The sequence below is a fragment of the Papio anubis genome, chromosome 16 (genome assembly GCF_008728515.1).
Source record: "Papio anubis isolate 15944 chromosome 16, Panubis1.0, whole genome shotgun sequence".
Classification (NCBI taxonomy): Eukaryota; Metazoa; Chordata; class Mammalia; order Primates; family Cercopithecidae; genus Papio; species Papio anubis.
In genome coordinates, this window is record NC_044991.1 from 86,412,279 (window position 1) to 86,439,679 (window position 27,401).

Genomic DNA, 27,401 nt, shown 5'->3' on the forward strand with positions numbered 1-27,401 from the left:
ATTATATTTGAGATGTTGATAAATGAACTGGAAAAGTAGTCAATGGTATAAGTTTTGGAGTCAGACAGACTAGTTTTCATTCGTTAATTTTAGTAGCTATCTCATGAGCATCTATTATGTGCCCCACACAGTGTTTTAGGTGTTGGAAAAACTGATGATCATGGCAGATTACTCATGGAGCTGATGTCCCAGCTAGTGGGAGATGAGCCACCGACCACAAGTGAATGAATCAGACAACAACATACAATGATGTCATAAAGACAGTACTAACAGGAATAACAGCCCCACGTTTTTGGAGCACTATGTTTCAGATCCTAAACTTGGTGCTTGTAGTATCAATTCATTTAACTTTCCCCACCTTCGTTGCAGGAAGTTCTAGGATTCCTCTCATTTATAGGTGAGGACCCTGAGGCGTGCGCGCACACGCACACACACACACACACACACACACACACACACACACACACAGAGACAGAGACCGACAGACAGACTTGCCCCAGGTTACATGGCTTGGTGGTGGCAGAGGCAGGATTTAAACCCGGCAACTGGCTCTGAGGTCCAAGTTCTTAGTGGCTGCATTGTTACCTGCCTCTGCATGAAAGTGAGAGTCACCATTGTCTTTACAACCTAGAGACACAGGAGCTGTTGTCCCTTCCCTTCCCATTCAGTACTGGGCACAGGACAGTGGCTGGCACAGCGAGCTTACCCAAATGATGGCCAAGGTTCTTCTCCCAATATTTGCCTTTGAGTCCCTCCTGGTGCAGTGGGAGAAAAAAGTCTGAGTAGCAAGAACACAGGTGGCCTGAGAATGAAGGGGAACTCAATAGGTCTGTTTCCCCACTGGACAATAGTAGAGCCAAAACGCAAAGCAAATGACAGACCGAAAAACACACACGAAGAAAACCTCAGTCTTATCGGGAAACAGCAAAGAATTGAGATTCTATGAAAGCCAAAGCCTCCATAGATGATTGTTTCAGTGGAAGGAGAGTAAACAAGTGGCCATCCAACCTCTTCTCCATCCGAAATACCTTGTGTTCAATAAATATGGAAGTATCATGTCCCCTTTAGGGGACTGTGGCCATTTGAAAGTTTTATTTCTCAGACCTACGTCACTCCTCTGCTTTATCCCAAACTCATGACAGGAATCAGGACAAGAACCTTAAAGAATTTTCTCAAGCCCTCCCTAATTTTCCTGGGGATCAGAGCTGAGAACTCTCATCTGACAATTGCATGCCCGCTGTTGAGGAGTTGATCCTAGGGTGGGTCACACATGCATGCGCACACACGCATCTGGCAGCCCTCATCCCCACTTACTTGAAAGCAACAGAAGAGAAAACAACCCCGATGGGCCATCCTCTCCTGTCTGCTTCTTCTACTTCTGATGATAAGCAGCTTTTTCTACAATGGGCTTTTGGGTTCCTTTCTAAGAAGAGAAGTCAGCCAGGGGTCATGGTGGGCCACCTTGGGGTAGCCACAGAACACAGAGGGGTACAGTGCTGTTGGCGGGCAGGGCTCGTCTTTAAGGAGCAGCCTCACCTTGCTGCAAGCACTTTCACGAGAGTTTCATTCCTTGGTTCTTCCTGTCTTTGCGGTTGTTGGATGGGTTGTCATGGTTGGTATTAAGAACTGCTTCATAATAAGAAATAAACATCTTCCAAACTAGAGTTTAGAACAATATCCAAGGCCATCTTGATGGGTGTGTGACCAAGGTCCCATGCTCAGTTTGATGCTCCCCTGTTGTGGGCTTGAAATTCTTAATAATGTTGAGTAAAGGCCCTCCATTTTCTTTTTTTTTTTTTTTTGAGACGGAGTCTTGCTCTGTCACCCAGGCTGGAGTGCAGTGGCGGGATCTCGGCTCACTGCAAGCTCCGCCCCCCGGGTTCATGCCATTCTCCTGCCTCAGCCTCCCGAGTAGCTGGGACTACAGGCGCCTGCCACCTCGCCCAGCTAGTTTTTTTGTATTTTTTTAGTAGAGATGGGGTTTCACCATGTTAGCCAGGATGGTCTCGATCTCCTGACCTTGTGATCCGCCCGTCTCAGCCTCCCAAAGTGCTGGGATTACAGGCTTGAGCCACCACGCCTGGCCAAGGCCCTCCATTTTCATTTGCATTGGGCTCTGCCAATTAGATCGTTTGTCTGGACAGTACAATACCCCAAATACTGTTAAAGAAAGTGGCTTGAAATGAGAGAACTGAAAAAATAATGTGTTTATTTCACGGCCTATCAGGGAAGGAAAGATACCCTGAAGCAACATCCTAGAAGAAGAGCTGTATTGTCCAAGTCCCAGAGAATAAAGGAGAACGTGTAGACTTCCAGGGTTTTAGAGACAGTCAAGGTTTTGAGACACTCAAAACAACAAAAGTGAAAGATGCCCCCTGCAAACACAAATCCCTCCCCCAAGACAAAGGAGTTTTCATGATCTTTTGAAGACCACCTAAGGAATTGGGCAGTTGTTGTTTTTAATAAACTTTTAATTTTATAACAGTTTTAAATGTACAGAAAAGTTGTAAAGATACTACAGGGAAGTCCCATAAACTCTGCGCCTCCTTTCCCCTATTATTAACATCTTATATTCGTATGGCACATTTTTTTTACCATTAATGACCGTTAACTGTTGACCCATTATTGTTACCTAAACTCACCATTTGTTCAGATTCCCCTGGTTTTTCCCTCATGCCCTCCTCTTGCCATTCAGGGTCCCACATGACATTTAGTCATCATGGCTCCTAAGGCTCCTCTCAGACCCAGCTCTCAGTCACTGTCCTTATTTTTATGGCACTTTGGAGGACTGGTCAGGTGCCTTGTAGGATGTCCCTCTGCTGAGGTAGGTCTGACATTTTCCTCATGGTGAGTCTGGGGCTGTGGGTGTTGAGGAGGAAGACCACAGGGATGAAGTACCATTGTCATCGTGCCACAGCCAAGGTCCCCTTTGCCAACATGACGTTTCCCCATTGTGATGCTGACCTGGAGCACCCAACCACGATCATTTTCTGCTTCTCTTGTGAGACTTTTGACCCACAGGGGTCTTGCTTTTCTCTGCTGAATGTATTTGGTGCCTGCCTCATCTCTCTGCTGCTGCACGTGTTTCCTTTCATTGTAACCTCTGCCCCCTACCCCCAGGAGTTTCCCCATTCACCCCACTTGTATTTCCTGTGATGCAGGCTGCAATTAGTGTTTCCAGAGCAGAGTTAACCCAGACCCTTATCAGAGCTGCTGTGTGAGACCAAGTTCATTATAGTCTTTACCCAAACCAGAACTTTGTTGGATGCATAAATTACTTTTATTTTCATTGAAAATATTTGAGATGAGCTACATTAGAATCCTCACTGAGAAAATATACCCTGGACCTATAATCAGAGAAGAGTGGCTACCTATTAAAAAAAAAAAAAGAACCATAAGGTAGACTTTTGTACTGACACCTATTTTATATTGTATTATTTGCCCTGTACTGTTTCATCAACTTTCATCTCTTTTCCTGGTATTTATTAGCAGGTGGGCATAGCTTTCTCCCCCTCAGAGAACCTTCCAAAAGAGTGCAGCACACGGCCGATTCTCTTCCAGTGAGCAGAAGACCAGCTGATGCTCAGTGCTGAAAGACAGATAGCCTTGGGTTCTCACATGTAGGGGAGAAATAGTTCTGAGGTAAATAGAGTAATAATTTTTAAGATAGAATTTTTGAAGGTTGCTTTTGCACAGTGAGGTTAAAAATGTTTCAAACAGACAAGAAGGATAGAGGATACCAGGTTTTCACCCTGGCCCTCTGTCAGTCCCTTGCCTTCTGTCGATGTACTGTGGCCTCCCAAGTCTGTCTGACATCCTTGTAAATTGATTCTTCCTTCCTGGTCTGTTCGAGATCCCTCCCCAGTCAGGAGGCACTGGTGATGTGGCTGCACCTTTCTCTGCCTCTGTGCAGCCAGGTGAGGAACAAAAAGCGCAGGGTGTCTGTCCATCCCTGCCCAGCCAACGAGTCTCTTGGGCCAAACAACATGCCCTTTTGTCCTCTTATATTTCATCTCTCTCCTCTCCCAGGTACAGAGGACAAATGAATATAGAAGGGTCTTCCTGGCTTGCTTGATTTCTCCCTTTGAAGAGCTTTCGCCTTCAGGCTGATTCCTTTTCCCTGCATGACGGGCCATTTTCTTTTCTCCTTTTTTCTTTTTTTGTTGTTTTTTGTTTTTTGAGACAGAGTCTTACTGTGTTGCCCACTCTGGAGTGCAATGGTGCAATCTACAGGCACGCACCACCATGCTTCGCTAGTTTTTTGCATTTTTTTTTTTTTTTTCAGAGATGGGGTTGTACCATGTTGTCCAGTCTAGTCTGGTCTCTAACTCTTGGGCTCAAGTGATCCCCCTTCCCAAAGTGCTGGGATTGCAGGCAGGAACCACCTACCATGCCTGGCTTAGGGCCATTTTCCTATGAGCCCTTTGCCCTCAAGTGGATGACAAAGATGTTTTCGGTAGAAAAAAGTCAACTCCTGCCCTTCTCTGAAGGCCATGCTATTGACAACTTTAATAATAAAAGCCAAAGGTTATGCTCTTTTTCTCCCCCATCCCAGCTTAAGACAAGAAGAAAAAGATTTTTTTTCCCTCTTTTTTTCCTTCCTTTTAAAATTGAGGGAGAAGTTATGAGCATAACAAAACTCTCATCTAGAAAATGTTCCCGAACCTGCAATTACTGGAGTGTGGCTGCCTCATCCGGAACACCAGGACGCATTTCCACATAATGTCCCTTTTAAAGGTTATTATCTACATCATGCCATTTCTGTTCCCCTCATCCTTTCCCACTCTCATTTATTAGAGGCTAGCTAAGGTTTCTCACCCAGAAAGAACCTTCATAATAGTGAACTATACCTAAAAGCCTTTCCTAGTTAGGGGACCATTCAGGGAAGAAAATGGATAGAGTGGGAGAAGTATTTTTGAGATGATCATAGACTAATGATTTTTCAAAGTAGATCTTTAGAAGGTTATTTTTCATGGTGGTCCTAAAAACTTCCCAAGAGGATAGCAGGGCTGTGGGATGCTGGTTCTCTCCACAGACCTGTCCCTGTCTTACCTCTTGCTTGTGAGCTTTTTATTTTGAGACAGGGTCTTGCTCTGTCACCCAGGCTGGAGTGCAGTGTTGTGATCTCGGCTCACTACAACCTCTGCCTCCCGGGTTCAAGCAATTCTCCTGCCTCAGTCTCCCGAGTAGCTGGAATTACAGGTGCCTGCCACCATGTCCAGCTAATTTTTCTAGTTTTAGTAGAGATGGGGTTTCACCATGTTGGCCAGATTGGTCTCGAGCTCCTGACTTCAGGTGATGCACCTGCCTTGGCCTCCCAAAGTGTTGGGATTATGGGCGTGAGCCGCTGTGAACTTTTTCTGCTGAGTTTCGGGAGCTCATGGAAGTTATTCTCTGAGGGCTGTCAGGGCCATCTCCATGCTTGGGATATTTGTGAGGTGCTCCCCCCATGGAGATGTCTTTATTGATGATAATTACTCGTCCCAAACCGCAGCCCACGGTCATCCTTGGATGTACAGCTTGTAGTGCTATAGTGCCCGGAGCTGGGAGGAGGTGGCGACTGCCAGGCCTGACATCTTCAGACTGACTTATCTAAGCTCGGCCAGTCCCTGCCCTGCTTCCTCTCCCACCTCCCTAAAGTTGGATGGCCAGATTTTGCAAATAAAAAAAGAGAACTCCCAGAATACATAATTTCTTTTAGCATAAGTATGCCTTGAACATTGCGTAAGACATACTTATGCTAAAAATGATTTGATGTTCACCTGGAACCAGGCATCCATATTTTATCTGCCAACCCTTCCCTATGGCAAAGCGGTAGAGACCTCGGACCCTTGTCCTTTCTGGCGTATTCCTCTCTGGGGGACTTCATCTTCTTGAAAATTACCCAGTTCTGATTTTTTCTTTTTAATCCTGATCAGTTTGGGCATTCCTGTTCGTCCCTGCTCAGTCGGCCTGGGGCCCTTCTCACAGCTGGGTTGATTTCTGGGCCTTCTGTTTTTCAAATACTAAACTGGTTACCTCTGAAGAACTGGGAAGCTTGTTCCCATCTACCAAGTGTCCTGACCTCCCAGTTTCCCCTGGAATCAGTCCATCTCGATTTCTCTCTCTCTTCCTCTCTATTTCTCATGTGGTCTCTGCCCGCCCCTCTGTGTGGGGCTGCCTGGCTTAGGTAAGGCCTGGCCTTTTCAAGACCTGGGGCATTTTAGCCAAACACCCTGACCAGAGGAGAGAAGCAGCCAGTCGCCTAGATTATCCAACCTTGACTTGGCCACAAAGGAAAGGCCACATTTGCTTTCTTTGTTTTCAAAGCTAATACATGGAAGAAAAAGGGTTAACTTTCTTTTCTCTTTGAAATTCATGAGGGAGACAGCATCAAAACTGCACCCTTCTGACTTGGAAAATACACCCAGAAGCGATAATGAGTACCGAGTTGAGATCTTATATACAGGGTACATTTCTACGCTAAAACCTATTTTAAATTTTCTTATCCACCTCATGCTATTTCATCTCCTCTCGTCCTCTCCCCCTTGTATTTATTAGAGCCTGGGTATGGATTTCTTTCCCTGAGATAACCTTCATAATCATGAAGTATACTTGGCAGTCACACACAGCAGACGTGGGGCCAGAAGAGGTTCAGCAAGGAAAATGGTAGCTTTGTTTTCCTCTCTGTGAGAGAAATATTGGAATATTGGAGGTAAAATGGACGAATAAATTTCCCCGAATAGAAGTTTTGAAGAAGGTTGCTTTTGCATAGAGAAGTTGAAGCTCCATAAAGTGATAGAAAGCATGTGGATATGACAATTATTTTTCTTTTACTCCCCCCACATAGCATCCTTGGGATGCAGGCCCACTTCCCATTTTCTTCCCCTTTCTCCACATTGACTTTTTTTTTTTTTTTTTTTCTTTTTTTTTTTGAGACGGAGTCTCGCTCTGTCACCCGGGCTGGAGTACAGTGGCCGGATCTCGGCTCACTGCAAGCTCTGTCTCCCAGGTTTATGCCATTCTCCTGCCTCAGCCTCCCAAGTAGCTGGGACTACAGGTGCCCGCCACCTCGCCCGGCTAGTTTTTTTGTATTTTTAGTAGAGACGGGGTTTCACCGTGTTAGCCAGGATGGTCTCGATCTCCTGACCTCGTGATCCGCCCGTCTCGGCCTCCCAAAGTGCTGGGATTACAGGCTTGAGCCACCGCGCCCGGCCTGACTTTTTTTTTTTAATAAATTTTTATGATGGCCTGAGTGAGAAAACCAAACAGAACCCACTCCCAGCGCTTCCAGCCCTCAGGTTTTGTTGGATGTTCATGCAATTTTCTCATTATTTTTCTGTCAGTGTTCATAGAAACAGTGTAAACTACTTTATTTCAAAACCATTATGTTAGTTTACTCCGTGATCATTTAAGCTGTGTATTATTTTTGTGATTTGAATTTAGTCATAACATAGTTTAAAATATAAGCCAAGAAGATGTCTCGAATACATTTTTGATGACAACTGCTTAAGGTTCAAGTTTCCCTCCTTCTTTCATCTCTTTTTATTTGACTTTGACTTTTATTTTACATCCTTGATTTAGTTATTTCTTTAGTAAGTTTTTTTTTTTTTTTTTTGAGATGGAGTCTCGCTCTGTCGCCCAGACTGGAGTGTAGTGGCATGACCTTGGCTCAAGCAACCTCTTCCTCCTGGGTTCAAGCAATTATCCTGCCTCAGCCTCCCGAGTAGCTGGGATTACGGGCATGCACCACCACACCTGGCTAGTTTTCGTATTTTTAGTAGAGACAGGGTTTCATCATGTTGGCCGGGCTGGTCTTGAACTCCTGACCTCAGGTAATCAGCCCGCCTTGGCCTCCCAGAGTGCCGGGATTATAGGGGTGAGCCACTGCGCCTGGCCATCTGTAAGCATTTTAAGCAGACCTTGTGACTTCTATTGAGAGAAGATTCTGGGGCAGCACAGTCTTACTTCTCCAGTTTTGTCTCACTCAAGAAAATACCCAGGTAGACACCCTGTGCTATGGTGAACCCGTTCCTCCAGCCCTCACCCCGGCCCAAGACCACCCCCAGGGGAGGATTCAGGGAAGTGCAAGCTGGAAGACTCTAAAGATTACCTTCTCTCCCCTTGGGGAAGGTTTGCGTATTTTTCATTCTGTTCTTCTCACCGCTCCCCCCGCCCCCACCCCGCGCCCCGCGCCCCCACCCCCAGCCCCCCAGCTGCTGTCTATCTTTTGTGCGGAATTGTGTGCCTGCCACAAGATTCCCTTCCTGCGGCATCCTCTACCCCTTCTCCAGATGGAATTTTCTGGATGCCTGACATTGTTTACACTCTTCTCCGGACGAGAGTTAATGACTACCTCCATTTTCTGTCAGATCATGGATGTCCTTTCCTATATTGCTTTAGAATTGCCAAAGAGACTCCTTTTGTGAGTGGTAGAGTAGAATTCTTCAGGAAAGACGTAAAGGCTTTTTCTATACCTCAAAAATTGGACTTTCTGGGCAGTTCTAGCAATACATCAATTGCTACTCTTTTAAAAACATCTAGAAATGAGATTTACGGATTGATTAGATTGGTTTGAAAATTATTTTTAGGGGTTCACGCCTGTAATCCCAGCACTTTGGGAGGCTGAGGCGGGCGGATCACGAGGTCAGGAGATGGAGACCATCTTGGGTAATACGGTGAAACCCTGTCTCTACTAAAAATACAAAAAATTAGCCCAGCTTTGTGGTGGGTGCCTGTAATCCCAGCTACTCCGGAGGATGAGGCAGTGAACCGAGATTGCACTCCAGCCTGGGTGACAGAGCCAGACTCACTCTCAAAAAAAAAAAAAAAAAAAAAATTATTTCTAGGGAAGTACTCTTCCTTTTTTATTTCCTCTCTTTCCTAAATGTTGCTTTTGTTGTCCTACCTGTATTTTCAGGTAAGCTTTTGGGTTTGTGCGTGACTGAGCTTGTAAATTTTTAATGCATTTTAACCAGACTGATGAAATTTACAGGAAGACAGAGATGCTACTGTTCGTCTAGGAGAGAGTTTCTGAGGTAAAAAAGAAAAAAAGTCCTATAATTTAAGTTTCATTTTTAAAATAATTTCTACAACTGGTGTGAGGACAAATGAGCGACTTCTCAGAATTCTGTAAGAATGTGGCCCCTCTCTTCCTATTATTCCTCCATTCCTCTTTGTTACCCCACGTCTCAGCTTCCAAGTTATACGCAACTTTGAGGTTCAACTCTCCATGATCTGTTCATAGCAGGGCAGATCTAACTCTTGATATTTTATTCCTTGCTTTGGTCTAAAAGAATTCATAACCGGCCCACTTTATTTATTTATTTTTTTATCAGAACCCATAGAAACTATCAAGAGGCTTTTACTGGAAAAAAAAAAAAAAACAAAACACGCCACTTGAGCTGCATTGCTAAGGATTGCAGTTCCCGGGGTACTCTTTTCTTTTGAGGTGGAAATCTTGAGAAAAGAAGCCAAGTTGAAAGTATTTCAGTGACCCCCACAGTCCACCCAGTTGAGTTTGTTTTATTATTAAGAAAACGACACTTGTGAAATAAGCCAGAAAGCATAGATTCTTGAGTACATTTCTGCGTGTGAAAGTTTTTAAAGAGTATTTTGGGCGATATTTATTTCTTTCCTCTTTATCTCAGTCCTCTTGTCTTAAACAGTATTTAAGAAATGCTGTTGAATTTGGTACCTGAACAGGATTTTATATTACTGAAATATTCAAATTGACTGTTCCACTAGTATTGTTTAGAAGAAATATCTGGGTGAAAGGAAGTTTTCTGCTTTCCAAATGCTTCACTTTCCTCTACGACACAAAAAATAAGAGAACTGAAAGAGAAGCAAGAAAAGTACAATCGCCTAAGTACTCTATGAGATAGAGTATCTAAACGCGTTATGAAAACAGAACAGTATTCCCCCATCATCTTTTGCTGGTTTTCTCGTCGAATTAAGTTTTACTCGTCTGAAGTCTTGGTTTGAGCGAAGCCCTGAATACTCCTTCAATATTTGTCGCTTCACAAAGGCTGGACTTAGAAAGTTTTCTTTCCTAAGGTGATTAGAAAACCAAAATTGATGATGCCAACTCTAATATTTTCTTTCTTGTTTCTGTTTCTAGTTTGACAAGAGCCCATTTTTTTCCCCCCTCTCAGGATTAATGAAGGAGAGAAGGGGAGATCTTTCTTCCCAGCTATTATCATTGAAATGGGTCAATTTCTCCTTTTTAAGGATGCAAATCTTGAGGAAAAATGAGCTCTCTCCAATACCTTAATTATATTTCAAGAAATGGGCTGTTGTTTATGAACTCATCCAGTGTTGAGAAACATTGAAAATAATCATTCAAACAGTAGATACTCTTGATTTCAATTTTGGCATTATATATTTCAAGAGGTATTTTCACTAATCATATTTTGTTTCTCCTCATCTTATATATCCTTTTGCTCTCTAAATTTTCGATACACACTTGTGGTCTGGGCACAAATTTTAACTTAAGGATTGATTTTAAATATGACTTTCCACTAAATATTGTTTAGAAAAATTAAAAAAAAAATCTCTAAATGGGAAATCTTAAATTGATTGCCTTTTATCAAAGAAATAAGAGAAATAAGTACCACTCAGAAAAATAATTTCTGAAAGAAAATGCATGATTACTTTAGAAGAGACAAACTTTCAAAAAATTGCACTAGGAAAGAGAAATACCCTGGCCTGGGTTGCTCGATTTTGATAAATGTATTTTTCTGCTCTTTCGACGGGTCCTTCAGCCACATCTCGCTGAGGAACCAGGGCTGAGGTTTCATCACCAAGTCAGCCCTCGTTAGATAGTTTTGTGAAGTGGCGATTCCTCAGGCTGGTCACTTCTGACTCTCAAAGCAGATGAAGCGCCCTTGTGGTGTGGAGATGGGATGATTCATAACCCATCTCCTCTGTGGCATTTACCACAATACCAATCATTGTGTAGTTGTGTCCTGTTGTTTTTTTTTTTTTTTTTTTTTTTTTTAATCTTCAGCTACGTGTATACTACAACAAGTACATAGAATTAGAGCTTCTTAATTATTAGCAATAAACCTGTATTTAACTCCAGGGCAAGGCAGGGCAGGGGATGAGGGAGACCTCTATTCTTTCTCCTTGTCTTTCTTACTTTCCCTCTCACTGGAATCTCTTCTTTTGAATTCAGCACATAACTAAGGTTTTAAGTGACTAAAATATTTTAACTGGATTTTTTTCCCCCACTAACATAGTTTAGGAAAATTCCTCTGGGGCTGAAGTTATCAACGCAGCTGCCTTTCATTGAAAAAATAGAAAAGCAAAGAAAACTGCTCAGACAGATACTTTTCGAGGTAAAAGGTTTACCTAATCATGTTGAAGAGGTCGAATAGCTAAGTATTATGTGAGGATGGTGATGTAATTCTCTGAAATCAAGTAGATGAGAGTTATTTCTTCTTTTTACCCTTTGCACTTGTGTTACTCTGCCATGAGGTGATGGAGGGAGGTGGGAGGAAGCGCCCTTGGTGTTTCTTGTGCCCGATCTCTCTGTCACAAATCACCTCAAAATGTTTTCCCAAGGAGAAACAAAATGGCAGCCTGAACTCTAGGACTCCCTCATCCACTCTCTCCCTTCTTGTTTCTCTGACTAGAAGTAATGGTTCTGTACCATTATTTTTCCTGTCAGAATTAATAGGGAGATATTCTTTTCCTAAAGCCATTAGTTAAGTAATATTGCTTACAGAATTGCTGAAACAGGATAACATCTCCTTCCCCAGGGTGTAAATCTTAAGAAATGATGAGGCAATTGCTTAAACACATCAATTATGTTCCAAAGCCTGAACTTTTCTCTCCACAATTTTCATTTAGAGTTAAGAAAGTTTGAAATTAATGATCCATAAAGTAGATTCTCCTGATTCAATTTTGGCACTGAAGAATGCAAATAATATTAGCAATTTGTTCCCTTCATTTAGTTTTCCTTCTTCATCACAATTTATCCTCCCTTTATTTTAGAGCATTCTCTTCTTGTCTGGGCACAATTAAAGTTTTGACTTATCAAAAGATTTTAAGCATACTTTCCCCACTAAAAATGAAGTTTTTTTGAAGAAAATGGTAAGTGAAGTGTTCTTCAACTGATTGCCTTTCATCAAAGAAAGAGAAGACAAATGAGAACCATAGAGAAAAGTGGTTTCTGGGGGAAAAAAAAAGAGACAGATTTTAAATTATTACTTAGAGAGGCAAAGCTTCAAAAAAAAATAGGATAGTACAGAAATACTCTAGATTTGGCTAGAGATGGAAAAAATATATTTTTCTCTTCCTTTCATGAATCTCTCAGTTTTTCTGTGCCTGAAAAACTAAATTTTAGTTACTGATGTGTGAGGATTTATCTCTGTCTTTCAGCAACGTGTTCTGATCTTCTGGTAAGAGGACTGACTTGACTTTTAGTTTTGCCTGAGCATATTCAGGTATAATATACTTTGGGGGTTTTCTCATTATTTTGAGTCTGAATTTTTGAACCAATATGATTTTGTGTCTCTTATTTTTCTTTCCAACTGATAACGCAAAATCACGTTTGTTGCAAAAAAGAAAGCAGCATTGACTTATCCAAGGAAAGCCTGACAACTTCCAGCCTCACTGCCCCTGAGGCCACGAAAGTTAGGTTGACACACATCCTTCTACATCTTTCTCCACTCACATACGAATACAGACAGACACATTTTTTTTGTTGTTGTTTTTTATACAAAGGCTTATATCAGATGTAGTAATCGGCAGTTCTTTTCTTCTTAATATGTTTTGTACATAACTCCAGGCCGATATGTATATGGATTGTTTTAATAGTGGCATCCAATCCCCTAGTTTGGATGTACTACTGTTTATCTATTCAACCCTTACTTTATTGATGGATGTTTATGTTGATACCTATTGTTTTTCCTACCACAGCTATTGCTGCAGTACACATGCTTGCCTAATTTCCCAAAGAGCGATTGCTGGATCAATGGTTTTATACTTATTTGTATCACCTTATAAGATACCACCAAATTACTTTTCAAAAACAGCTTTACTCTCCCATCAATATTTTTAACAGTATTTTTAAAAAGAAACTTTGCTTCAGCAAGACAGCAAACAAAACCAGGGTGAAGCTTTGCTCTCAGAGTGGGCGGCGCATGTGAGTTTCTTAAATAACAAGAGGTCACCACCAACCGGCCTCTCATTAGCAAATTCAGGCCACAGGTGTGTTGGGTAGCACAGTGCTACTGTTGTTTTGAAAACTAATTAGTTATGAATGTTTGAAAGCATGTGAAATACAGATTTCGACTTTTCTCCTGAAAAACGAACAGATCTGGTGAGCTGGACCCTCCAACCTTCATTGTCTCAGTTGGCTGGAGCTGGGGGTCAGCCGCCCCTGGGGCCTGCGCTTGCTGTTTGGCCATCTCCAGGCAGGCGCCTGAATTAGTGATTTGTCTGGCTCCTGTAGCATTTGAGTTTGTGATCTTTGGTTTAAACTAGGGTTTCTCAACCTGGGCACTGCTGACATTTGGCGACATACCATTCTTTGTTGCAGTGTGGGATGTGTAGCAGGGTCACTAGTCTCCACCCACAACATGCCAGGAGCATCCCCTCCACTCCAAGTCAGGACCACCCAAAATGTCTGTAGACATCACCATTGCTTTGGAACCACTGGTTTTTAACAAACTCACAAAACGCATTTTCCTCAGTCAATTTTGAGATAAACTTTTCAAAGACTGTTCCTGGGCAGTTTTCATTATTCCACTTGATGAAGGAACACTGTTGAATTCTGTACACGACCAAGCTTTATAGTCACCGAAATGTTTCAAACCAGCCCCATTCACTGAGTTTGGAGAAAGTATTTGAGAGGAAAAAGTGATCAAAACACGTTCCTTTCATCTCAGGAACAGAAATGGAGAGACGACGGCGATTACAGGTGGTTTCTGAAGTAAAAGCTTTACCTAATTACACACACATAAAAGATACAATTTCTAAATACTGTATGAAGAGGGTTGAATACATCTCTGGCACAAAGGTAGACATTGGCTTTTTACCCTTTGGTTTTCTTCAGTGGTTTCTTTTGTTCGTTCATCACGGGTCTGGGTAAGCTCACCTCTCCCTCCACAGTCTCTCTCCTTGGGCTCACATAATCCTCCTCTGAAGGGATTTCTGAGGTATTTGGAGCCAGCAGGAGGCCGGGGATGGGTCAGGGGGGTCCCTCCAGAGCCCTCTTCTCTCTCTGTGCCTTCATTCTCCTTCTCTGACAGGACTTCCGACATCTTTTCTCATTAGAATTAATGAAGAAGTATTAATTCTGTCCCCAAAGCTATTAAGTCATAGTGCTCTGAAATTGCTGAAACAGAATAATTTCTCCTTCATTCTAGGGCGTAAATCTTGAGGAAAGATGAGAAGCTGTTTCAGGTATATCGATTATGTCCCAGGGAAGAGACCTGCATAGACAATTTTCATTTAGCAACAAGAAACTTAAAAGAATGATACACAAAGTAGATCAGCCAGTTTCTGTTTTGGCGTTCAATCTTGCAAATGGCATTTGCTTTTTTATCATCTTTTTTCCTTCTCCAATTTCATAATCCTATTTTCACTCTGTATTTTAAGGGCACACTCTTGATGTCTGGACATGACAGAATTTTTAACTCAAAGCAAAATTTTAAACACCACTTTGCACTGAATTCAGGATTTCTGCAAGGGGAGGGTGGTTATCTTGATTGCCTTTCATCAAAGAAATAGAAAAGAGATGAGAATTACTAAGAAAAATGGTTGCTGAAATAAAAGATTTGTTTATGATTACTTAGAGGCAAACTTTCAAAAGATTGCATTAGGATAGTGCAGAAATACCCGAGGCAGTACTTGATAAATCCATCTTTCTGGTCCTCTCCCACAACCCTCCCTGCCTGTGCAGCTGAAGTCGGGGCTGCTTCTCACTGCTTACCGCCCACTAACTTCTGATTATTTTTTGATTGGCATTGACATCCGACGTCTCCCGTTCTCTCTGCCTGAGAGGAATAAAACCTCTTTCTTCCATCATTTTTAGCCATTTTTTTTTTCCTAAAGAGGCTTCATAAACAAAAAATGTAATAGGATTGCAGAAACAAATGAATTTACTGTTAAACTTTAGCATAACGTCAGGTATGCGACAGAGACTTAAAGAAAATTGGTTGAATAATTACATGAATAGATGATTCAGACTTAGAAAGCCGTCCAGAACAGGGGCGATGTCAGATAATTGACTGTGCGCATGGTTTTACTCTTTTCCATAGATAGATGTTGGGTTGGGGTCCTATATCATGGCCACCTAGTACCTTCATGCTTTTTCTTTCATGCTGTTTACCACATTTGCTTGGTGAATTTTTTATATAATTATTTGCTTACTGAATTTCTCCCCCAATGAACTAGAATTATCATGTGGGTGTGTCTGCTTCATTTTCCAGGGAACAAATGCCCTGTGTTTAGCATAGTCCTTGGCACAGTTGTTGGCTGTGCTCGGTGCCCAGTAAATATTTAGGCTCAATAACGTAGGCTCGAAAACAGGCTTAAAAATATTTGAATAATTAACTATCCACAAAGTGATTACTTTTAGAGATCTGCCCAGCTTTCTTTAAGTAATTGCTAGCACATTGTGGATCTTTTAATTCTAGGGATGCTTCTAAACAATTTAATCACAGATCAGTTAATAGTCTAGGAAATTACTCCTATGTTCTTGTTCATATTTGCAGTTTGCTTAGAAGGTTGATTTTGTAGACTCATTTTTAGCCCTTTTTAAAAATAATAATTCAGTCTTTGGAATCCAAATTCATGGAGTTTTGGTGTATTGAGACAAACCAAAAGACATATATCAAATTACTTACATTTTTAGTTAATGATATTTGAGCAGTGTATTTACAGCATTTTAGTATGGCTTAGACATTAGGCAGCTGGAAGAAGGTTTGGCATTAAAGATGTCTACAGTCATGTTGTAAGTTTCATCATGTTGTTTATTTATTTCATTTTCTTTCTAAGTATTTTACAGTTTCCTATAGCCTTTTCAAGATGGCCACATTTAAAATTGCTGTAACACTTTAAGCGGCCTCTTCCTCTAAATGCAGTCTGGCAATTATTTCTGAGGGAAATTATTAAAAACACAGCCTTTAATCAGGGAAGGAAGAGCACGGCACAGAGAGCTGTGATGAGAGATGGTCTCTCTAATAAAAGTCACATAATTGTGTAAGAGCGATTGAATTTCTGAAGATTGCATTAAGACAGTGGAGTTTGTAATTTCTGAAGATGTAGGAAGTGATTCATATAGTATGATACTGAAGCCTAAACAGAATCACATTCTGTGATTTAAAATTTGGCCAGGGAACTACTTACTTTTTGAAAAGGGCCATTCATTTAAAAGCAAGTTAGTGTCCTTCCTCAATAATCCAAATCAGTTTAACACACTTCAGTGACATTATTTGGGCATTTTTCACAATTATTAAAGATAACTCACTTTTCTCTGTAGACTGTAGGGTCAAAAACAAATCAGATCAGTGGATTTTCTTCCTTTGCTTTCATAGATGAGTCAGAAGTTATTGGTCAAATGTGTACATGACCTTTCTGCTTAAGCTTAAAAACCAAAACAACCTGTTGGGAAGACATTTGGCCAATCTGATTATTTTCTCTACACTGATTGGTTTTACTTCTTCATTGAATTGAATGAATTGCCTGGTTGTTTTGTCACTGTGGGGACAGAGCTTAATTCACTTAGAGTGAGCGCTTGTGCTTGGTGAACGATGAGGCTAAGGAAATGCATATCATCACCATTAATTTTTGGTAATTTTTCATGGGTGAGAATGAAAACATACCTTGAATCCACCTCTTTTTTCCCTTTCTACTTCTGGTGCTCTAGTCAAGCCATCTCATCTGGCCCCTAGATTATCCTAGTAAGCTTGTACCTGTTTTTCCCACCTCTATTCACCTCTCTCCCAAGTTTGGCTTCAAAATTTAAACTTCTTACCACAGTCACTTGTACTCTGCAAGATCTGAGTCCCTGTTGACTTCCCCCACATCATCTTGCCCCTGCCTCTTCATTCATGACTCTCCTTCCACATTGGCCCCCCATGAGTCCCTTGCTCCCCCAAGCTGCTTTCCCCTTTAAGGTCTCTGTATTGTTCCTTCTTTTGTCTAGAACATCCTTCGTGGACTTGTTCTTTCTCACTCTGAAGGTCTCATTTCTGATGTCGCCTTTCTGAGAAGTCTTCCTTGACTATATAAAAGTCGTCCCCAGTTACTCTTTGGAATAAGCCCCCTCATTACTCTCTTTACTACCCCCTGCTTATCGTGACTCTGTAGTATGCTTCCCTCCATTTCTCATTAGTCTCTGGAATACCCTCCTGTTAATCGTTACTGCCTGTAATACTCTCATTTTCACTCTCGGTAATACCCCCCTCCTCGATTTGTTTCCTTTGTGACCCCATCACAATATGTGTTTGCTTCCTTGTCTTTGCTTCTCTTTCCCCATTACAGTAGAAGCTGTTGAGGGTCAGCGCCATCTTTGTTTTGTTCTTCTCAGACTCTTCAAGGTGGAGCATGGTGCCTGGATCATTGAAGGGGCCCAGGATGTGGTTGTTGAACAGGTGAATGGAATAACAAAAGCCTCATTGTGTGCCATTAGACTACCAGAGTACACGGGAGGGTCAAGAAAGATTGTGTGGAAGAAAAAAGCATTGCTTTCTTTCCCAAACTGTGCACTTCTCTATGGATTTTCAAAGTTGATTTGCTCAGGATTAGCACACTGGGTAATCTTTAGATATAAGAAGTGGAACTGTTCTTTTGGTTTAAGATGGAGGATGGAACACATTTATTTACCTCTACTTTTCTCTAACAACTCACAAGAGGTTAGTAATTAAAGGTGTTTGTAATGTGTAAGCTCACAAGGAGAAACGACTTGGAGAAGAAATGATGCCACTAGTTTGAAAGCTGGAGTGCAGAGTCTGAATGGGAACTGATGTAGCTGACCCCAAGGAATGGAATCCTGATTTAACAGTGGGAAGACTCCCCACAACTCAGACATTCATGGTACCAGGTGAGGCTGAAAACAAGATTGATTGAAAGACTAAGAAGCAATCAGACTTCAAATCCCACCCCGTTTCTAGCTTGGTAACTTCCTTCACCCTTGTGGAAGTCTAGGGGCTTAGTCTCTGGACAGCATACAAAATGCTGGGGGACACTTGGCGTAATTAGTTCAGCAGGGGAGTGAGGGGACTAGATTGAAAATGGGGTTTGAGCAAATGTGAATACTGCATATGAGCCCCCAGAATCTCTTCTCTAATTTTGACTTCAGAATGCCAGCAGCCTGGCTTCTATTTTACAGTCAGGAGACCCAAGGACTCTTCCTGTAGAAGCTGACCAGTACACATGGAGACCTGCAGATAACTACTTCAGGGTTCCCACTGAAACAGAGCAACCACATAACCTAACAGTAGAGCCCATGGTTGACAGATTGCACTTGTAAAGAACACCAAGTCAGCCTTTTTGTGCCCATTTCCTAAACATAAGCAGCTAAGATTGCTGTATTTCTCAGGAAAGCCACTAACCTAGAGAGAAATAAAAATAAACTAATGGAAACAAAGGAATTTGGAAGAGGGACTATGGACTTCAACAACAACAACAAAAAACCATTATTAACATTGCTGGGGGTAAAAGAGAGGATGTTAGAGCCATGAAATAAGAACAGATGCTATAAAAAAAGAACATGGGAAAGAACTCTTAGAAATTAAAAGCATATAGCAGAAATAGAAACTCATTGGAATATAAAGTTGAGGAAATTCCCCTGAAAGTGAAACAAAAAGACCAAGAAATAGAACATCAGAGCGAAAAGATAAGAAAAATAGAAGATTATACTAGGAGATCCAATAACCCAATAAGGGCAGTTCTAGAAAGAGAGAAAAGACAAAACAGAAGGGAAAAAAAATCAGAAATAACAGGTACATTTAAGAGTTATATTGTACAACATGGTAACTATAGTTAATAACAATGTTTTGTATTCTTAAAAATTGCTAAGAGTATATTTTAAGTGTTCTTGCCAAAAAAAGATAAGCATATGGGCTAATACGTATGTTATTAATAATAAGCTAATTTAGTCAACCTACAATGTGTATATATTTCAAAACAATGCATTGTACATGAGAAAGAAAAAGGAAATAAAAACAGAACCACATTTTTCTAAAACCTGAGGACATGATTCAGGTTGAAAGAATTGATTGAGTGCCCAGACAATGAATGAAGATAGACCCAGACTGTGGTAACACCAGAAATAAGGAAGAGCCTCGGGGATTCCAGAGAGCGACAAACAAAAAGATTTCATCCAAAGGATCATGAATCATAAGTCATATTGTCTCCAGACTTCTCAACAACTAGAACACAACAGAACCATGTCTGCAACCCCAAAGGGAAATGATTTCTGATTCAAAATGTCATACCCAGCCAAGCTGCCAATTACATCTAAAGACTTATACTTCATGTACCCTTTCTCATGAAACTACTAGAAGTTTTGTGTTAGGAAAGCAGGAGAGTAAACAAGAAAAAAGAAGTTGTAGAGGTTCAGGAACCAGGAAAGAGGTGAAGAGAATCAGCACAGCGGGGATGAAGGGAGACCCTGAGGGCACAGCCATGCTGTAGAGAAACATGGTCCACTTGGAGCAAATCAGAAAGTTTCAAGGAAACGTTTCTCAGGGAATGAAATGAAACCCCAGACAATTGGAGAGGCGGTTGGAAAATGATTTTAGAAATAAGTCCATAGAAAACTCAGCGAAATTTTTAAAAAGTAAAATAATTCCAGGGAAAGCAGTTTTGGCAAGAAAGGCAACATAATCATAGTATACTACATGATTCAGTGCTGACAGGTAATATATAATAATAGATTTTATATTTATATATATATATATATATATATGTATATACACACACACACACACAATAAACACGGAATATTCGCCTAAATGAAAACAGGCCATCAGTGTTAGAGAACTGTTGAGAAGATAGAGAGGTGGAATGTGTGCTTGTGTGTGGGGTCGTGAAGGTTGAAGAGTGGGGGAGCTGGAAGAAGAGGGAAACCCTCCTCTCTCCCCATGAGAAGTTACAGCTACTACTTCCACAAGATATAGTCCTATAACAATGTTATTAGACATGAAGGAGATAAAAGTCAAAAGACTCCCAAATGGGAAAAGATGGATGGGTTGGCAGGGGTTGCTGTTTTTCTTAATACATAGTTAGGCCTGACTTTTCAGACTGCACGTGTGTACCTTTCATCAAAATGAAAGCACATTTAAAAGTGGGTCTAGTGCTTCTTCTCTAGTGACACAGTCATTTTAAGATATTTCCCTGATCTCATATCATGATGGAACCTGCCCTCTCTGAAATTTTGTGATCCTTTTGACTGGTCTGCCAGGTCATTAGTGCAGGTGAAGGATGAGGGAAAGACAGGTACAAGAAATGCTGTTTTGCAGATATTGTCAGGGCCCTTCTTTCTTTCCACAATCACAACAATAACCACCACAACAAAACAACAGCATCACAAAAGCCAACCTCATCCCTTGCTGCCCAGCACTCTAGTGGGAATTAAGACATGGTTTATTTCTAAGTTCCCACTATACATCGATTGAAACGTCTATTCTGACCACTTTGTAATATGTCCAGAGAATTCAAGCTGATCTAAAATTTACCTAAACAGACATGACCAGGAATACAACTCTGATGAGAAGAAGCAACATGAAATATAGATATATTTTATGATATGTATCATTCAGGGATTTTTCTCCTTTGAGAACTGGTTTGGCCATTTCCTTTTTTCATAGAGTGGATATATTTTATTGACCAAGCGTGAATTGGTTGGAGATAAATTGAGTTCTTGTACACACCCTGTGAGATGAGGGTTAATGAGCTCAGAGGCGATCATGAAGTCATGGACCACCTCCCAGGAAATTACTCTTTGCTAATTTTATAATTCCAGATGTACGTAAATGTGCCTCTCCCCTTTCAGGTCTGAATCTGCAAGAGGAGCCATCTCATGCCACCACAGAATCACCTCCTTGTTGTGGGAAGGAAGAGAAGAAGGAAGGTGACTGCAGACAAACCTCAGGAACCCTCTCTCTTGATACAAGTTCAAGGACTGTCAGGGAAATGGACAAACGAACTGTGAAGGTGGGCATGATGATTTTGAACTGCCCCTACCTATTGCTGGTCTAGATTTATAGCTCTGCTTGTTCTTGTTGCTCTTGTTCAGTGTGGCAGAACTTACTCGGATCACCTTATGAAGATTCGCCTCACAGAAAGCCCATTAAGACAAACAAATAAGTCAAAACATTCTGTATCAAATGACTGAGCAGCTTTGGTAGTGCAAACATTGGGATGATTTCTGATGGTTTCTTTAAAAAACCCAAGTATGTTATTACTGCACACCTGAATAGAGAGATGGCTGACAGGTGCCACTGCAACATGAAGCCCCCCAGACAGATTGTGGGGCTGCGTGTTGAAAACCACTAAAATACGTATCCAGACCACACTTGGAAAAACACTCATCTGGAAAAAAACAAAAACAAACAAGCAAAAACCTTCAATACACAGTCCTATAAAATAGTACATCCGCTTCATGAGCAGTAGTGACTTAAAAAAGGAAGCTGAGAACTGGTTAGATGATTGAGCAGTTCTGTTTTTCACAAAGCCAGATAAAAGCACAGGATCTCAGCAACCTATTTTATATCAATCGGGAGCTTTATTCGAGTTAATGCACCAATTAGTTATTAATGGAAACTTATTGAGGGCATCATATTGAAGTTCACGCTTGGTAAAGAATCATTAAGACCTCAAAACCTGTTTTCATTGAGGACCACGTTTCTGACCACATTTTTCTTTGTACCAATTAACCTTTTTTCCCCCCATTTTTTCTCTTTGCACTTTGTTGCAGGATATTTCTCCATCTGCCGGTGAGCACAGTGACTGTACTGCTCACAGCACTGCTGCCACATCAGGATTCTCTCTGCAATCTGACACCTACCTGGCAGTGGTTAATGACGCTCCTCTACCCCCTGGCAAAAGTCTTGACCTTGGGTTGCTGGAGACTCAGCTGCCGGCCTCCCAGGATCCAGTCTCAACAGATCCCAAACCATGCATTTTCTCAGATGCTCAAGGGCCTTCTTCCTTTGGGTCCAAAGGAACTTTTCCCCGCCACGACATTGCTACCTCTGTGGCTGCCATTTGTATATCTCTGCCAGCGAGAACAGATCACATAGCCCAGGAAATTCACAGTGCTGAACCACAAGACCACAGCCAGACTGCAGGGAGGACTCTGATACCAAGCTCCCCGGACAGCAAAGCCACAGGAGAGGGCAGAGCACAGACCCTCTTGCCAGGGAGACCTTCATCTGGACAAAGAATTTCAGATTGGGTTCCATTGGGGTCAACTGAAAAAACTCATCTTGAAATACCAGCTTCAAGACCAAGTTCAGCTAGTTCACACCAAAAGGAAGGGAGACAAAAGACATTTTTTCCTTCCAGAGGCCAGTATGGGTGTGGGGAAATGGCCGTCCCCTGCCCCTCTTTAGGAAGTGACGGTAGGAAACGTCAGGTATCTGAATTAATCACTCGGAAGGATTCTGTGGTTCCTTCTAAGCCAGAGCAGCCCATAGAAATTCCTGAAGCCCCTTCTAAATCCCTCAAGAAGAGGAGTCTGGAAGGAATGAGAAAGCAAACTCGAGTGGAGTTCAGTGATACCAGCAGCGACGATGAAGACCGATTGGTTATAGAAATATGAAGCTTCCAGAGAAAGATGGTATCTTTGGTCAAAGACTGTTGACGCTTCACAAGTAAATGTTGTCAGACTGGCGGAAGAACTAAACTCTATCTGTGAAACACCTACAGATTAGGAAAGCCATTCTGAGTTATTTACAAGCCAATTCCAACCAACTCCTGACCCCCAACTCAGCCACAGTGTTCCCCAGCTCCCCTTGGGAGTGCTCTGCTTATGTTCACATGGTGCCAGGCAGGGCAGACATGGCAAGGAAGCAAACTCCGGAAATGGTCAACGTGCACAGTGACTGGGCCTTGACTCCCAGCCTCCTCTTCTGCACCTGTCCCCCACTGCCTCTCTGCAATCAAATGGCACTAACCAAGAAAGCCACAATCAACACGTTTCTTCACAAGTGGATCCCACACAGTCGAGGCAACTGGCTTTCTCCGTTAGTAAACTGAGGGTTTGCTTCCAAGGTAGAGAGCATACTTGGGATAATTGGAGTAGCTTGACAAAGAGACAGGGGTGTGAACTGGGCACAAAGATACTTCTGTTCATTTTGGAGACAAAATTCGGATACATTAAAAAACTGAAGCTTGTTCAGAGTATTCACGTCCTTAGTGGAGTTGTAAATACACTTCAAAATGCCTATGATCCGGTGAAATGCCGATTACTTTTAAATGTTGCACAAATGGTCAATGCTTATTTATGGTCAGATGATGCAAGTACATGCTCTTGTGCCTGGTGCCTTTGCTGTGGAGATCTCTGAGACCGTTGGTTTTTCTAGTTTTTGCAAAGGAACATTGTGTTAAAAGTTAATAGAACTGTCTGTCTGTAATGAGTCATTTTTAAGAGGGAAAAATTCACTTATTTTCCTCTGATTCTTTTTGTCATATTGTGCTCTGAGCAGTTTCAATTAGAGGGTTACATTTTAGTAATCTGTACAGCTTAAACTGATGCCTGCTCATCGTGACGGGAGCCTTTTAGATTTCCTTCAGAAGCTTCAAGGATACAAAACTAATTGGAGTTTTGACGCTGTTTTACATCTCAGTAATTTTATTTTCGGGGCTTACTGTTACTTTGCTGTCAAATTAAATCAGCCTCTGTATTGTGCACGTCAGAACTGCACAGATAAAATTCTCCGGTATTCCAAGCCAGTGCGCCCCTGTGCAGAAGAAAACAGCAGGTCTGCATCAACCAGCCCAGTGAGCAAAGCCTCAGACCCACTGCCTTCCTCTCCCCATCCTTCCATGGGAGAGGAGAAACTTAAAGAGGTTTACATTGCTGTATTTCAATAAAATTTTATACTTGCTTTTGGTATGATTTTGTACAATTTGAAATTTATAGCTGAGCTCTTTTGGTTTAACTTTGATGTAATGATGTTCATGTGACATCTTGTGCTTCAAAGACACGGCAATGCAGAGCATCTCACACATACGAATACACTTTCGTCAGTCTGTGCCTGTGACTAAGTATGGTCAAATTTCAAGTATCTTCATGTGAATTTTCCAATTTTGGTGTTATTCATAGAAAACTTCAATGCCAGACCAGCTTCCCTGGTTACTTAGTATATATTTGTGACCATTTCATATGCACTCATAAATATCCAAGGATTTCAGGCCCAGCCAAGAAAAACATAAGAAGGGAGGTAAAAAGGATGTTGGACATTCACTTAGTGTACTTTTTAAACCCAACAAAAGTGATGTGGTGATTATCTCCCTTTTTGAATGATTCATGCCACTATAATGAGAGAGGCAGTGTAGGCAAATGGTCTGAGCCTTGGATGGAGATTGAAGTCCTGACTTTAGCTGGGAAATCTTGGTTAAGAGTCTCTCTGTACCTCAGTTTCCCTAAGTGAGAATAAGAGAGTTGGACAAGATGAATGTATCTCCAGGTTCCAATTTTTCTGAGAATGGTTGATAGAGAAGCTGCTCTCTCCTTAAAATGCGTGGACTCAATGGCTTGAAGATATTCCCCATGGGGAACCGTTGCCACGGGGGCCTTGCATGCAAGAAGTTTGGGTGGGGACAGTGAGGAACTGAAATGCAAACACCTTCCACCAATTATTGCTGTGAAGAACCTGAACCTGAAGAAGCTCCATCTAATTTTTTCCCCAGAGTTCCAGATTTTAGGGTGCAATCATCCAGCCTATACATGTGACTCATAGTTCAAAAAATTAAAAGCAAAACCAGAACTCTCCGGTAAGAATGGAGAAAACCTATCTGTAGGCTGAACTGGCTCCTTTGTCTTAGGAGGCACTGGTCAGGGGAAAAAATCTGTCTTCTAGACCCCTCCTTTCTGGGTGGCTACTGTGGCATGAACGGGATCACTGGCTGTAAATCAGTAAGTCATAGCTCCAAATAGCACCAACTTCAGGATAATGGTGGAAGCTGTGTCCTTCTAGGAGCCACCGTTGCCGGCTGTCACATCCCAACCTGGGTCAAATATGGCAGAATATTGATTTCATCTCTAACTCCCTGTATCTCTTACAAAGGTAGAACAGGTAGCCAAACCACCTTGTTTTGCTGGTCTTTGGCTAGTGGCTGGCAGTGTTTACAAGTGTACCTTACTTTATATCAACATGAATTTGTGAAAAAGCTGTATTTCAATGGATTTTTTAAAATTAAAAATGTATTTTGAATGACCCTAAGGGAGCTGGCTCTTGAAAAGCATCCTAAGGTAAAGATTTTTTTTTTTTTTTAATGAAGAATCTTTTTATAAAGCAATGAACAATCTCTGATTTTATAAATCTTAATTTTCCTTTGGGTTTCTTAAAGCGAAATACAATTATAAGAATACATTTTAAGGGTAACATCAACAACCTAGAACCCAGTTTGGGTTAATGAAAATAAAATGTCAGTATTATCAATTGATAACTACCGCAGTTGTATACTCTGCAAGTGTGTACTGCATGATGGTTAAGGAAAAACAAATTTATTTTAGAACAAAGCAACCAGAGTTTAAAGATCAGGGATTTCCTTCTTTCCCCAGTGCTAATTTTCCAGTGTTAATTTTATTGTATCTTTAGGTAAGGGTCTTAACCAACTGATGCCTCAGTTTCTTCCACAGAGAGTAGTTCAAGGGACGCTGTCATGACCTAAGGAAAGGGCACTGAATTTTTTTTTTTGCCGATCTCAAAAGTGACATTTCCCCATGATGTTCAAGACTCACCAAGTTTCTCTCTCCACCTGTACCTACACCCAGCTAAATCTTGCTGTTAAAGATGTATGGAGGGAAGAGGGTTCAATCCTCCCCTCCTTGGCAACCTACGTTGTTAAGTGACTCAAAGTCATGTGATTTTTAGTGGACAACTGGAATCCTCCTTCTTGTAAAACACATTGAAAAACAGCTCATCTCTCCTGTTAGGCTTAACCCTTGAGATATGAGACAAAGCTAATAACCCCTTTGGTTCACATCTCACAGTAACCAGGAGAACCTATGGTTCATTTGCCAAGTGATTAAAAAAAAAGATGGAGGAGAGTGTCTCTGAATTTTAATGAAAACACTGCCAATAGCATGGTGGTAACCTAGGGTAAGTCAGACTTTTTCTTCCTGAAATCACTCTTCTAAAGCTGAGACCGGAAGAGGAACCTTGTAGAAGCGCACTGTGACCACAGTTCTTGGCATGAAAGATAAACAATTTGCAGTCTCATGCCAAAAAGTATTTCCTTGCATTTACATTCATTACTTAGAATGATCACATTATTCATTTTTTCCCCCCAGCACAGAAATTTGCATTTTGCACAAAATTTGCCTGGTGCAGCAGATTTTTATAGTTATGGAAACTGTCATCATTATCGGAATGTGCTGCTGCTCAACTCCCCAGACATAATTTAATATGGTGAGGAGAAAATGGCCTGCCCGGCTCTATGGGTGATCATATTTCTACTATTGCAGCAAACTGGGCTTGTGTATTTTTCCTCACTTCAGTTGTTATTCCCATAGTTCATGTAGGGAGGCACTTTGGCTTTTGAAACACGACATTTCTCAATACTTAAGCACAATTTCTTGTCCTTATTTTTCAGAACCCATTAAATATAAGGGTCAGGACCTAGAAAATATTATGTGCTAGATTTATACACTGTATGATTCGTTTCATCCATGCTTTGCACTTATACATAATTTGGTCTGAAGAAGTATAGGAACAGTCAAGCACATTACTTCACCATTGGAAGAACAGGAACCAGGGAAAAACATCAGCCTCTGCTACTTGGAGCACTAGAGGATGACGGAATGTCTTTTATATGCGGTCGACTGTTCAGGATTTACTACTCAATTGCTTGTTCACAATCAGGGAATTGATTGGCTTCTGGGTTGGTTGTTGAAATTTCTTTCTTTATATGGTTAAATTATTTTGTTTTGATAAAAATAAAACTTAAAATGCAAATGTCTCATGTGATTTGTTAACATTTTAACTAAAACCATTGCAAACCATATCCTTTATGAATGGGACATCTGATTATTCCTAATCATTGACCCAATGCCTCGTCGGCCATATTGGTATCCCATTCCACTCAACAAAGGGATTAGGTCATGTCCAATGATCTCATTTTCTTGTGGTGCTTCCTTTTCACATATAGCTTGTTTGTCATTATCTGCCATATTTTATAGTCTGTAACTGAGGAACCTAATTTTAAATTCTTAAATGTAGCGAAACTTTGAAGCC

General features: G+C 41.3%; 1 protein-coding gene across 8 annotated transcripts in view; it reads left to right on the forward strand.

The window, feature by feature from the left end:
* ZNF831 (zinc finger protein 831) overlaps positions 1–27,118 on the forward strand; it is a 114,587-nt gene extending 87,469 nt beyond the window's left edge. For all 8 annotated transcript variants that reach the window (XM_021920866.2, XM_031656874.1, XM_031656872.1 and 5 more), the window contains 2 exons: positions 20,990–21,150; positions 21,914–27,118. In XM_021920866.2, coding sequence (XP_021776558.2) covers positions 20,990–21,150; positions 21,914–22,759 — 1,007 coding nt within the window. In that variant the 3' untranslated portion in view covers positions 22,760–27,118. The remainder of the gene's footprint in view (positions 1–20,989; positions 21,151–21,913) is intronic.
* Positions 27,119–27,401: the final 283 nt, after the last annotated feature.